General features: G+C 34.0%; 1 protein-coding gene across 1 annotated transcript in view; it reads right to left on the reverse strand.

Annotated features, from left to right (window-relative positions):
* Positions 1 to 15,431, reverse strand: part of eipr1 (EARP complex and GARP complex interacting protein 1) — a 56,221-nt gene that overhangs the window by 21,211 nt on the left and 19,579 nt on the right. The window contains exon 5 of the mRNA XM_073827569.1: positions 10,753 to 10,852. Coding sequence (XP_073683670.1) covers positions 10,753 to 10,852 — 100 coding nt within the window. The remainder of the gene's footprint in view (positions 1 to 10,752; positions 10,853 to 15,431) is intronic.

The following is a 15,431-nucleotide window of genomic DNA, read 5'->3' on the forward strand; positions in this document are numbered from 1 at the left end:
CTGTTTTGAAACTCATATGGTAGTTACATAGCCCCTAGACCTCAGAAAAAAGCCAGGAAATTTCGATTTTGACAATATGGGACCTTTAAGACTTTAATGGCTTAATATAATGTAAATGAAAGATTCACCTTATATTGAACAAATGGGGACGCTAGGGCTGCACGATTATGACAAAAATCATAATTGTCAATTATTCCCTTGAAATTGTAATTGTGATTGTGATTATTAATTACGATGATCACAATTTACATTGATTGATCTTTTAAATAGCTTTATACCATTGTTTGAAGCAACTGCATGCCATAATGTTAAATAAAAATAAATAAATAAACAAGCTGAAAACACTCTTCCTGAAAAACTTGCCACAAATGTCAGTGACACATTGGTTTGGATTCTTTAACTAAAATAAAAAAGTAAAAATATACATAGGGATATGCCAGTATCAATTTTCATGTTGCGATTAATTGATTATGCTTTTATCACAGTGTATCATCATGATATTAAAATTTACTTGCAAAAAAATGGTGTCATAATACAGTATAATAGGTTTAATAACCAGTGTTGTGCAAGTTACTTCCAAAACGTAATACATTATATATTACTAGTTACTGTCTTTTAATAGTAATTAGTTATATTACAATATTACTGTCTCTAAATTGTAATACGTTACACTACTTTTAAGTTACTGTTGAGTTACTTTCATCAAAATATCCACAGATTATAAAATGCCAAAAAAAAGTTTATAGCTGCTCATTATACATTAAGTTTAGGATAGCTAGCATAAAATTATAAAAACATATTTAGGTAGGCCTACCGGTATGTCTATTAATGTTACGTTGTAGTTTAGGTTAAACACAGATAAGCACAAAACTCATTAATACTTTCAGAAATAACACCGGTAAATAAAGTGAAGTGTTATAATGTACAATCATTAAACACAATGAATAGCCTATAGGCTATTTTAAATGGTTTTCAGAACAAAACAAGAATGAAGAATACAAGTTGCTAAACAAGCCAAAACGAATGAGGGTAAAAGCGAAACTAAAAACAAACGGTGTTGTTCTCGTGCAGCCTACCTCTCTCATTCTGCATCAATCCAATTAAATGTGTCCATATTCGTGATGTATTTGAATGCTAAACTATTATGTAAACCAGGATTTGTACTTAACGCGCTTATAAAACATCCTCCTCACATGAGCAAATATGTGTTTGGCCCGAGCTCAGGCTGACGGCACGGATACTATGCAGTACGCACTATTTCATTTGACCAGTGACTGTATTTTATTCTTATAATTAACAGACTGCAACTTTTGCAACGCTTTGTGTGCGTGAGGCGCCGGGGCAATCGAATAGCGGAATAACTCCGTCATTTTTGGTCATACAGATCATTTATAACTGCAGTGTGTTTACTTTTATTTCTGTCATCTTGGTTTCCTTTCCGTGAACTTTCGTAGAGCGCCACTCCACACAAAAGTGAACCAAACTCAGCAGCATATGTCACTCAGTCTTTTCGTTTTGAAAATCAGATATATCTCGCGTATTCATCCATTTTATATGCGGACTATGATTTAATAAAAACAGATTTAGTCATTTTTAGCTTATTTTTGTTGCTTATGCGCTCGTCCGTCATTTTTTCTCTTCTCCGACTCCGCAGCTCTCATCATTAGTTTAGTGTTACTGGCACCAGTCTAGATGTTTCTAGGAGTTACTCGTGCTGTTTCTCCATAACGGGAGTGCGTCCATCTCATAAATGTAGAATCCGTCTCTGCAGTCATCTCAGCCATCGAATTCCAGCAACAGGAAGACAAAATATTTTACTTGTGGACTTTTTTTAATTCACAAATTAATGTTGAGTTAAAATATGTTGATGTAACTTGCGTTACTGAGATTGTAACGAGTAATATTATTACCCAAATTGTATTAGTAATGCGTTATATTACCGCGTTACAGCAAAAAGTAATAAACTACTGTAACATATTACTTTTGTAATGCGTTACTCCCAACACTGTTAATAACTATTTTATTAAAACAAAATTAACTGAACATTTAAATACAAAAAAAGCGATACACAAAACATTTATAAAGTTAAAAAATGTACACAGATTAAGATGCAAAAGAATTATAAAGACCAACAGGTATCACTCATAGTGAAGATCTCATAGTTAACCATTGTTAATGCATTAATATTCATTTAATATTCATTCATAGCTACATTTGCTACATAAGTTATTAATCTTTGTTAAAAAATACAACTCTTAGTTCATGTCAGCTCATTAAATAACATAGTTACAACTTTTGATTTTAACTATTTGTTATTAAATTTTGGAATTACCAAAGCTTAATGAAGTTTAGAGGAATTTTTCATTGGCAGTTTATGAACTAACTAATGCTAACTAATGAAGCCCTAATGTAAAGTTTGACTGAACAGATGTGGGTCTTTAGGAAGTTTTATTCATCCACAGGCATCCTCCCATTCTCTTCTAATTCTTTCAATTCAGTCAACGCAAATTAGTTTAGTCAAATTGAAATGTTAAGTTGTACTAAGTGACAACATATATTTGAGTTAACTTAACAAAAAAAAATTGGATTGTAAAACTTAAAAAGCTAGGTAAGTTACCTGGCTGCCTTAAAATTTTAAGTTGAATTAACTCAAATATCTAAGTTGTTGCTTAGTACAACATACCATTTTAAAGTTGACTGAGCTTAAAAATTTAAGGCAGCAAGATAACAAATTATTTTAGGCTGACGCAACAAATAGTTTTTTACAGTGCAGTAAACCAGTATGACCAGTAGCTATGGTCATCGTATCAGTATTTTATTTCCTGAATTGAGCATTCTTAGATGTTTTGCTAAAAACAGCATTACTCAGTGCCAGCAGCTCACTGACAACAACCGTTCTAACGTAATCAAAATAATGGTGCCCTCCACACTACAAAATATGTATATAATGATGTCGAATTTTAGAATAATGAAGAAATACGAAGAAACAGCAAGTAACACATTGAATTAAACTTGAACTTAGTTAATAGTGTTTCTCGTCAAAAGTACTCCTATAATCTTTGTTGTATTTACAACTTTTAATTTTTAAAGTGAAGAGCTATTGGACAAAATAGAAACATCTGTGAAACATGACAGTGCTTTGGTGTTTTATGGAGGTTTTTCCAATATCAGAGAAGGCAAACTAGATGTCTTTGTTTATTTCTAATCACATTTATTTACCTTTTTAACATAATGGAATGCAACAGTGCTCGCCCACTTTTTCAGTGACCTTGGTTCTGGAAGTATATAATCAATTTTATAGGCATACAAAAGAAAAAAAAAAGGTCTTTGTTAAAGCATTATATGCTATGAACCAAACCAACCAGCTTTGAGGTGATTCGCAACATTTTTAAACCTGCAACAAAAAGATAAAAGTACAAGACTGTGCTCAACAGCTTTATTTGCTGTTGCGAAAGCTGTTGAGGAGCAGATTTTGCCATTCTCTGAACCTCTCCTGCTGATTTTTCATGGTTTGTCACTGCTCATTGACCACAAAGAAAACAGATTCAATATTCCAGCACGAGCACCATCCTGAAATACCGAACAATAACACATTGATCCACCTTTTGATAATCTCCCTATCAGGCAACATTTTAATGCGTGATAAACACACTCAAAACAGCAGGGAGTGTGATTATTTGTATTATGCTACTTTTTAAAATGATTTTTGTTTTGCTTAAATGCTAAGGCAGCATCACATGTGTCCTTTGCTGAGGAGACGAAACACAAAATGCATTCCAACAAGCTTACTAAAAAGTTCAAAGAAAGAAATATTAAATATAAATGTACTTATTTTTATGCTAAAGCACATGTAACAACAACTCAATCAAATTAAACTGCAATATTTTACCTAATATGTGTGTGTTGTATATGTTAGGGCTATTATCAGTTCATTATTGAGTATGGATTTCATATTTAGTGCTTTTGTCTTGTTTTTTCGTACAAATCTCTAAACATTCTTAAATCAAGATACATTTACTTGAAAAGCACAATGACTTCAGAAAATGAATAAGACATTAAGAAATGAATAAATACATTTATTTATGCTTAAAACAAGAAAATATATCTACCAAGGGTGTAAAAAAAAGTAACCTTGTTTTCCCTTTGAGTTTAGTTTTTTTGTTTTCCTCCATTGGCAGATTTATTTATTTATATATTTACACATAAAATAATTCTAATAAATTATAAAAATAAAAAGCAATTTTAAGTCACTTTGCTTTTCAAGTAAATGTATCCTCATTTAAGAATGTTTAGGTGTCTGTATTGGAAAACAATTAAGAAACAATACTAATAAAATAAAAAAACAGTGCAATGGAAAGGTTTTAATGAATATTACAGGTTCCTCATGGAACCATCAATGCCAATAGAGATCCATTATTTTTATATAGCATAAAAATGCTTAGATTTCATGCTTTCCTTGCTTAGATTTTTTTTGTCTTGTTTCGAGTCAAAATATCTAAAAATTCTTAAATTAAGAAAGATTTTCTAGACAAGTAAAAATTATTGTCTTGTTTTCAGACAAAACTAGTCTAAATTAAGTGAGTTTTTGCTTGAAACAAGCAAAATAATCTGCCAATGGGGTAAGAAAAATACCCTTGTTTTCGGGAGATTATTTTGCTTGTTCTAAGCAAAAACTGACTTACTTTTAATTTTAATTTATCCTTCTTGATTTAAGAATGGAAAGTAAGAGTAAGCTAAGTTTTTTTGCAGTGAATATTCCACCAAATATTTGTGTGCTACATATTTCAGGGCTTATTTACTATTTTAATAAAATGAACATTCTTTTTTTTTTGGGGGGGGGGGGGGGGGGTGAATGGCATTGAAAAAAAAAAAATTTGGGATCCTCAAAGAAGCATTTTTTTTCTACACTGGAAATGATCAGGACCAAGATAATTATCAAATAAATAAATAGACATAAAATACTGATTTGAAAATGTATTTGTAATATGAAACCACACACAATATACAAAATCTTACTGCAAAATTCCAGTCAAGTACTTTAAAGATTTTGTAATAATTCTGTTTAAATTTGAATTATACTGAAACATATAACTTTTGAAATCTGGATTGTGACTACCAGTCAAATGTTTTTGAACAGTAAAATGTTTAATGCTTTTATAGACGTCTCTTCTGCTTACCAAGCCTGCATTTATTTGATCCAAAGTACAGCAAAAACAGTAAAAATGTGAAATATTTTTGCTATTTAAAATATTCTATTTCAATATATTTTAAAAAGTGTTTTATTCCTGCAACTTAAACTTGATTTTTTTAGCATTATTACTCGTCACATGATCCTTCAGAAATCATTCTAATATTCTGATTTGCTGCTCAAAAAACATTTATTATTATTATTATTATTATTATTGCTATTATTATTATTAAGTTGAAAACTTGCAGTATTGGTATTTTAGAGTAACCTCTCATATGTATACACTACCAGTCAAAAGTTTTTGAACAGTAATATTTTTAACGTTTTTTTAAAGAAGACTCTCCAAGCCTTCTTCTCACCAAGCCTGCATTTCATTGATCCAAAGTACAGCAAAAACATTTTAACATTTTTAAGATTTAAAATTACAGTTGTCCATTTGAATATATTTTAAAATGCAATTTATTCCTGTGATTTCAATGCTGAATTTTAGCATCGTTACTCCAGGCACATGATCCTTCAGAAATCATTCTAATTTGCTGCTCAAAAAATGTATTATTATTATTAGGGTTGAAAACAGCTGAGTAGAATTTTTTCAGGTTTCTTTGACGAATAGAAAGTTCAGAAGAACATCATTTATCTGAAATAGAAATCTTTTGTAACATTATAAAAATTGAATATTAAAGGTTCTTCACGGAACCATCAATGCCAACACAGATCCCTTATTTTTCTAAGCCTACTATTGATGATTTTTTCAGCCAGTTTGTTTGAGAACGTTTCTTTCCTTTGGAGAAAACGCCCCAGATACATGCAGACGTGAGTCTGGTGGCTCCTTCTCGCTTCCTTTTCTGTTTGTGGGATTCAGCGATATCCGAATAAAACACTGGCAGACGCAGCGTGGTGATAAACACATCAACCTGAGCTGTTCTGAAGAACAGAGGCATGAGCGGATGGGGGAGGCTGAAGAGTGTGTGTGTGTGTTGTGAGGATGGGGGCGGCATGAGGGAAGATTTGCATGAGGCAGATTAGCATTCTTCACGACACCGCTGGAATCTAGCTCTGCCGAGAGCTTTCCGAACATCCTCTCCGTCTCTTTCTGCCTCCCCCTCGTTTCCCTCGCTCTGGTGTTTTTAATGGGCGCTGCACTCAGCAGGCCTTGCCACTCCATAACCTCCCCTCGCTTTGCATGCAAAGCTGACAATAGCGGGACCTCATGGAGCGGCTCAGTGTGATGTCAACCACGGGCCTTTTCTCCAGCCGCCGTTTCGCACGTGACGCTTCGTCAAAAGTCGAGTCAAGGTTATGTTCGCGAAGGCCTGTGACACCGCAGTCTGCGAGAGCCGGTCCAGGAGGTATTAATTAGTGAGGTCCGCAGCTGATTATTATTGAACATTATGCGCAAAGCTGTTTCTTACTAATAGCGCTGTCAGTGAACCAGTTCAATTTCTTCTCCTCACTATGTATATCAGGCATTTCGGACTCTATGATTCCGGCGATGCGGGCAATTAGACAGAATCCAATCATAAAAATGGAATTTTCAAATTTTGCTTAATTTCTAGTACAGTTTTTTTTTTTTTTTTTACCTTTTTTGAGCCAAGGTACATTTTTAATTGAAAAAAAATCACAAGGCACACCAACAATCGAAACTGTAAAGAAATTTAACTCTGTAGCCTATATTAACAATATACAGCCATTCTTATCGAAGTGTCTTGAACAGGAATCAAATAAACACAAAGAAAAAGTATTTTATCTTTCATATTTCTTCTTCTTCTTTCAAATAAAAAGTGCAATTAACAATATACAGTCATTCTTATCAAAGTGTCTTGAATAGGAATCAAATAAACACAATGAAAACAGTCTTTTTTGATCTTTCATATTTCTACCAACTCAGTGTGAAACCTGGGCCTGTTTGTATGAACACAGAGCTGATAACTTATTAGTTTCCAAAAAATGTTTTAGACCAATTAGGTGAAATTGAATAATTTTCCAAGGCACGATCTCTCATGGCACAGTGGTTGAAAAACACTGTTCTAGTATATACTAACACATCTTCTTAACCCTTGTATGGTGTTCGGGTCTGTGGGACCCGTTTTCAGTTTTTTTCAAAAGAAAAATTAAACAATTAATTATTTTTTCAACCTGAAATTCATTGGCTTTGGCTTATTTTCTGTGAAGAACATAAATCCGAACAAATTTTTAATGACCGCATACTGTACCTCTCCCCATGCATTTACATTACATACAAGGTGTTCGGGTCCACTGGACCCAGGTCTAATAAAAGTGTTGAAAGTGTAGGTCCAGTGTTCCTACACTCTGTCTTCATCCTTTCTGGTGATGCTGTTTTCTTCCCCTCCCCTTCCTGCTCCCACACAAAGTTGCAAAATTGTTGAAAATTCAACTATCAACACTGTCTGCTCTTACATTCCCGCACATTTTATCCTCTCTCTTGCGGGAACCGAGCTTTGTTTTCTCATACCCTGTCCCACCTGCAAATTAGGGGCATAATACTATAAATAAGACTTTGCCAGTATGGTTCCTTATCACAACTGATCAAGCTGGCCAAAAGATTATCTGCTGCGAGGGCCTTGCAATTGATTTTGGAAGAGAGAGGAGCTTTTGATGATGATGTCGAGGAAGAGGTTTCAGAATATGAGGATCACATTTCTGAAAATTCATAGTCTGACAGTGACTTTGAAGAAGAGGATGAGGTTGAGCACCATTTAGTAACAAAACGAAGACGAGTACCCCATCAGCAGCCAGCTCCAGGACCAGAGCAAGCCCACCAGGCAGCAAGTGAATAAATATGGATTTCAAAAAATGTAAAAAAAACCGAGAAGCACATTAATTCATCAATGTGATCTAACAAAGGTAAAGGGGAAAAATTAACCATGTTTGCTGTTCATATGGCTTGTAATGGGGATGAAGTAAACATTTGCTGAGTAATTTAACATAAAATTGTTTGATAGTGTTAATTTGGAAAGCCAAAACTCTAGCGGGTCCACCAGACCCATGAACATTGGCTGAGTAACAAAAATACGAACACCACACAAGGGTTAAATCATTTTTGCACTTGCGTATTGCACATTCAGGTTTCGGTGCATGAAAACATGTGACACCAAATTTGATTTGATCAGTATTATTTGGCTGAATTATGATACCCGGTGTATATCTCAATATTTTCTGTTTCTATTTGGATTATATATATATATAAATGTTTTACATCCTATCCAATGTTGTCTAATAAAACAATGTTTATAGGAAATGAAAACACATAGTAAAAGTAACCAATTTATGCTATGCTGTATATTATGTGCAAAAAAGGTTAAAATCATATTACATTCTAACACTGCAACAATACAACCCCCCCCCCCCCAAAAAAAGCTTAATGCACAAGTTAAATTCACCAGACAGAAAAGGAAAAGAAATAAAAACAAAAGCACATATTATTTGCATTATATGATAACCCCATTACAATAGTCACTTTACAGTTACTGCTGTTATATAGGTAATTCTACACATGGCACATTTATTGTCCAACTACAAATAGTTATAGTCAGAATTGTTGCACTCCGTGTTTGGCGTGCATTCACTGAAGTTTAGCAGAGAAAAACATGCAAAAGCCCCATGCACTCCTGATAGAAAAATTCTAATTAGCTGTGAAATATAAGTTTATTAAGTTATGCACTGAGGATGTGTCTGTCAGAGCATCTAACGTAGCAAGCTGCTTTAAACTATACGTGTGAACTATATCTCACAAGTTTTTTTAAAGCCCTTAAAATAAACAACCTGGATTATGCACTTTCCCCACAGTAACTCACAGCTTTCTGTGTTTCTCTGGTTGTACAGTCATCCAGTTAGTAAGATATATAGATATATTTTTTATAAGTGATATACCGTTTATATCAGTAAACAGTGGTTTGATACAAGGCCATCTGAAAAACAGCGGAGGATACAGACTCCGCTGTTTTTCAGATGGCCTCGTATCAAACACTGCACCAAAGTGCATGATCATGGCCATTCACTTATTCCAGTACTTATTGTAAAATGTATAATAAAAGCTGTGAAGAAACTGCTTAATAATACCTGTACTTCGGTGCTACCAAGATTTTTACAGTGCCAATATAACTGACTCTGATCAGCAGTCTAACAGCACTGGTCTGTCAAAATGACTGAATGCTTGCATATTGCATTTAATGAACACTTTCCTCATAGTCATCCTTAAACCTACACCACAACATGATAAAGCTTTGACAAATCTTTTATCAGTTGTGGTTTGGACAGTCATTTAGCCAATCAAAATAAAAATATCATTTGCAAATACTACACATTCCTAACTTTACAGTCTTAAACGTTTTCGTTATCCTTATTTATTTCTTAATAGTTATTAATAGTTTACCTAAAAATGTAAATTCTGATGATTCTGTTAACATTTACCTATTTAAAAATTCTCATTCTAAACCCAAATGCTACTTTTCATGACCTCGTGTTTACACAATTTTTCACTGACACAGATGACATGGTTTTAAAGCTAATATGATGTAATTTTGTGCACTCCAGACATTTTAAAATACAAAAAAATGTATTATTATTGCTCCCGATTCTGCCCCCTTTGTGTGCTTTCGCTCCTCTATAAAAGCCCAATTTCACATGCAAATCAGTAAAATCATCTAACGTGACTTGCATAACATGGGACGTGCTTGATTTATTAATCGGTATTTGATGTTGTGTTTTTAAAAGCATGAAAGAGAATTTGTGCTGTTCTGTGTCTGCGCTCAGAGACGGAACAGAACAGACAAGTAAAGTGGACGTTTAGCTTAAGATGCGAACCTAAACGGCCATAATGCATGCAAATATATGTCAAAATGCAGCGTTTGGTGATTATTTGTGTAAACCTTCGTCAGTTATGTCTGAAATTAACGTAAACAGTTGAGAATGAAAATACGTGTGTAAAAGTATATCGGATCCGTGCAGCTCTTAAAGCGGCCACAAGTAATGTTCCTTCTGCCGTCTCTGTGCTTAATGATAATCAAACAACAAAAGACAAAGACGAAATCACTCAGTGAAAGTTTTTTTCTTATAAAAACTTTTGTAGTTTTTATAAGAAACAATGCATGTTTAATTACATTAAATAAATTTTTTTTTTATTTTGTATCTTTTTTTCTATTGTATTGCTATCTTTAAATTAATCAATCATATAAAGTTCTGGACCCACTTACAATCGTATTAAATAATCGTGATTACAATATTGACCAAAATAATCCTGATTATGATTTTTACCATAATCGAACAGCCTTACACTACAACATTCTTCAAAATATTTTTTTTTTGTTCCACTAAAGAAAGAAGGTCATAGAGGTTTAAAAGTGTATGTGGGGTCAATTTATTTTCCCTTAACACAAATTCTAACTAGCAAGTCAAACATCTAGTAATATCTAATAGGAACTGTAATTTAATGTCACTGTTAGAAACTGAAAGTGGTGCCTTGAATCAATAAATTGTGCCAGTGTCACGGCTCCAGTACTGAGAGAACAGTGAAACACAGCAATTATGAAAATAATGAACCTCACCGTGGCCTTAGTGGAGCTCTCCTGAAGGTCCCAGAGCAGCACATGGTTTTCTGCCAGAGATATCAGGCGTTTCCCATCACCCATAGGCTCCCATAATACACTGTAGGACACGAGAGAGAGGACATTAACAATGGATAGCCACAAATTCAGCTTCAAATTCATGTGCGTTTATCCAGTGAAAGTTAGTAAGTAATACAATGCTTGAATGATGCTCTTTGCATATGTATGAAGAATGCAGATATGGCCATGAGGTGTACAGCAATTAACCGAACTACCGTCTACACATCTATTATCATTAGCTATCCAGACACCAGATGCAACACTACATTTACATATACATTTACATTTAATCATTTAGCAGACGCTTTTATCCAAAGCGACTTGCAAATGAGGAGAACAATAAGTAATCAGACAAACAAGGGAGGGGGAAAAATTTAAAAAAGTCTCAGTTCTATGCACAGTACACATAGCAAGGTTTTCATTTATTTATTTATTTATTTTTAGATATAAATGGAAGTATGTCATTTTGGTCAGCTCAAAACAAGTAAGTTCAAAACACAACAAAAGACACATCTTTTACTCAGTTTAGATGTTCTTGTACAAAATTCATGAATCATTAAGGGGGGATCATTATGCCCCATTTCCTTTTTCCTTCTTTTGACATCATTAATGATTTATTTTTAAAAAAAGAAATCATTAAGGTGAGACACTGCAGGTGAATAGGGTAAAACAAATTAACTATTAACCAATTATTTGATTGCATTTATAATTGTAAAAATTTGTATTACAAGTTTTCTAAAATGTTAGGTTTAAATATGCAAATGAGGCATTATTTAATTAAATATGTGCTAATTTGCATACATTTCTAGTACAAAAATCTAAACACTGGATAAAGTCAGTTTCAAAATTCTTATTTAATTTTAATTTTTTTACATATTAGAGCCAAAAGGGAATTTTGGGTATCTCATTTCGTCACGACATAATTCAGAAAAAAGAAACAGACAGGAAGCACTATATTTTTTTAAATACTTTTTTTGGGGAATAAAATGTATAAAATCAAGCAAATTATATAAACAAATCCCTCTGTAAAAGCCCTACGGATATAGACAGAAATAAAAATGTAAATTTTGGTGTGTGTAAGTGTTACTGAAGTGGAGATTTATGGCTCAGTGTAGAAGGAAAAACTCATTTTGAGAAAACAACCTTTAAAAATATGTATTGTAATTGAAATCTATTGACACAAATATATAAAGTGCTATAAAGAAACACTTAACAGTGTTTTTTTGGATGTTTTCTTTCCACTAGTCTGAAAAAAAAAACACTTTATAAAAAAACAAAAAGCCTAAAATCTCAAACTTGATAGGTGCATGAAAAAACAATGTTTTCACCTGCAGTGTCTCCCCTTAATGTAAAATATTAAGTAAAATATTAATATTTAAGTAAATATTAATATCAAATATTCATTTGTAAATGTATGCATGTGACAATCTAGTTTAGATTTATTAATTTATTACAGCATATAATTTATAAGGCATAATATTCAAGCTTTTATTTTAATTGCAGGGATGTCATAACAGACTATTAAATAAGATTAAATGAACTCAGTTGCTCCCTAGGTCATGATGAATAATGAAGATATTTAAATGAATTAAACTGTAATTCATAATTAAATAATACCTTCATTAGACCTCAAGTTTATTTTTTTATTACCAAAAAAAATATATAGATATTACCATATCTTACTAATGGCAATGTTTAGATAAAAAAAAAAAAACCAATAATAATAAGAGCATAATCATTTCGTAAATATGCAGAAATGTTTAGTTGCTTAGATGAATCTAGAGTCAGGAGTGGACAAAAAATAGTTTACCACATTTTCTTTGGAAAAAACGTCTGTAGAACTTTTTTATTCCACCCCATTTGCTCTTATCATTAATATGTATGCAGCCTTTTATGATCTGATATTAACTCAGAGACTAAATGGAATATTTGTACTGTAAAAATGCTGTGACCAGCTCCTAAAAGTATTATATTTTATTTATCAAAAAAGAAAAAAAACATTAAATGCTAGGAAAGCCACTTCAAATGGTAGTGTTTGAAGATACACATGATCACACACATATGTGGGCACAGTATATATGTATATATGTGTCCTATATAGGAAGAAGTGTGATGCTCAGGTAAATGGTGAATGGGAAGAAGGCAAGATAGGAGGAGAGATGTCAGGAGGGAACCCATGTGTAGCAAATGGCCACAATATAAAGGTGTGTGAGCATCGACTGGCCCCCGAACATCACAGAGATTACTCCATCATTACTGAAAGTATTGACTGACCTATATAACACAGTTTGCTTTCGTTTCTTCTCAGGCTCCAATTGATCTAGCAGCGGTGGCTCTGATAACCCATCACACAGCCATTAGCCTGTCTCACGCCTCCATTGCTACACGCTCAGCACGTCTCGTGCACAAATTCTCACAAATGCTCCATTGGCCACAAAGTGCTCCGTGGGCATTGATTAAGAGGCGTCCGCTAGCTCTCAAAATCAAGCAATTCTTTTCTGTGAGGTGCAAAAAAAGAGGGGACAACAAGTCTTTTTGGTACATTTTTCATTGATATTTCGTCTATTCTCTTCAGGGAAGCCTAAATTGGACTGTTTTCAAAACAGGCACATACGCACCAGAGCGACAGAACAGAAAGTTTGCGCAAGGCATGAAAATTCCCTATGATGCATGTTAACATTAGTCTCACATGGTCAGAGTCTTGTCTGTTTGACCAACATGTACAACAACAACCGACATTTATAGGCAGGTATTTGTGAATCCCATCTGTGGCTGACTAAGCAAACCCCAGGGATAATGTACTGTTGTGTTCAGTAAGAGCTACCTCTGAGAAGTCAGACATGTCATTCGTCTTAAACAGGTATCAGCAGACTAAACATATTATCAGACCCACAAACCTGAATCCATACAGATCATATAAATGCATTAAGCTTGTTTATACATGAAATAAACCTTACAACTTTGTAAACCACAACAAGTTTATTCAAATGTGCTATTAGTATACTTCTTTTAAACTAAAAACAGGAAAGTATACTTTAGTCTACTTTTTATTTACTTCTCAGAAATATACTTAAAATGACATTTAAATATACTTGACTTATGAACAATGTATATAACAATGAATATAGTTGAACGCTGCGGTAGATCAAAGGTAAATAATGATATAAATACTGTTCAGTTTCTTGCGCAGACTGATCGCTTTGTGTCTTAACACCTCAATATATCACCATGAGCCGCAAGGTTTAATTTGGTTTTGTCTCTGCATGTTTTGTTTTTTACTCTCAAAGATTTGGTGCACATTGACTGCCATTATACGACTGACAGACTGCAATGCTTTGAGTTAAAAATCTTCGTTTGAGTTCTACTGAAGAAACAAAGTCACCTACACCTTGGATTGCCCTGGGGTTGTAAGCAGATAAACATCAAATTTTAATTTTTGGGTCAACTATCCCTTTAACATTATACACCCTCACCCAGGTATGGTACAATTAATCAAGTCAAAGCCTGTATACTATCCCATTCACCATGCTTTCCTGTCTTTATCCAAAGCCATCTTGAGGGTTTTTTGGATTGATATTGCCTTTACTTTTCATGGCTCCTGTCATAGTCAATGTACTGATGGCCTTGAAGAAGGCACTTGCCAAATTTTACTGCTAGATCCTTTTTCTTTCACTGGCTTTTTGTAAATGACAAGCTCTTGGATACCTCAAAGACCAGAACAATGTCTGGTATCAAAGTAGCCTGAATTATATCTAAATAAATACTCTTTATCTGTGTTACCAATACAGAGATACAGTTTACTTGTCAAAAAAAGTCAAATATGACATCTGGTGGACTTTCGACAGCTCCATGGCTCAAATGCCTCAGTCCTATTCTTTGTTTTCTCTAGTCATGTAGCACCTAAAAACACCTTTCTACTGCACAGACAACCAACTTTTTAACACTCCATTTTGCCAACAGTGAATTCTTTAGGAAAGGCTACTGAGACCTGTCAGTTATGTGCAGATGCAAGACCCATAACTTGAATGCAATAGAAGATGCTTTGGATAAAAGCATTTGTGTTGGTTCCTGGCTGCTCAGTAGCTCTTTTAAAAGTATTTGTTTCAGTGGAAACACACAACAGCCTTCCCCTCCCAATCCAGGGCCACCTTTGGATATCTGGCATCCTTGTACATCATCATCTTTCTTGCCAGAGACTTCAAGGGCAACAATAGTTTCATAGGGAACTCTGGTGATAACTGCTGACCCGTGTACCCCAACACATACACCAACAACAGCCAAAATACCCTTGGATGCCATGCTGACCTTGTACTTTCCAGGCAGCTGTGACTAGTTGACTGCTCTCAACCACTCTTTCAGCGTGTGACAGGTGGCTTGAACTGCTGTTGTGGCCTTCAGGCTGCTGCTGAACCATTAAGACCAGTGACCTGAACTTTGTTGGTTCATATCCTTGCCCATCCAATCAGCTTCTGGTACTGATTTTTCAATGACTGTCAGGTGGTCATTGCACATCAGTTTTAGTTGGGAGAGAACAGACGTGACAGTATAAATTTAATGCCAAGGAATGGAGAATCATGGAGTTGGTGCAGCCTGACATAATTCTTACCTCTGTGCCACTC

Source organism: Garra rufa, chromosome 21 (genome assembly GCF_049309525.1).
Source record: "Garra rufa chromosome 21, GarRuf1.0, whole genome shotgun sequence".
NCBI lineage: Eukaryota > Metazoa > Chordata > Actinopteri > Cypriniformes > Cyprinidae > Garra > Garra rufa.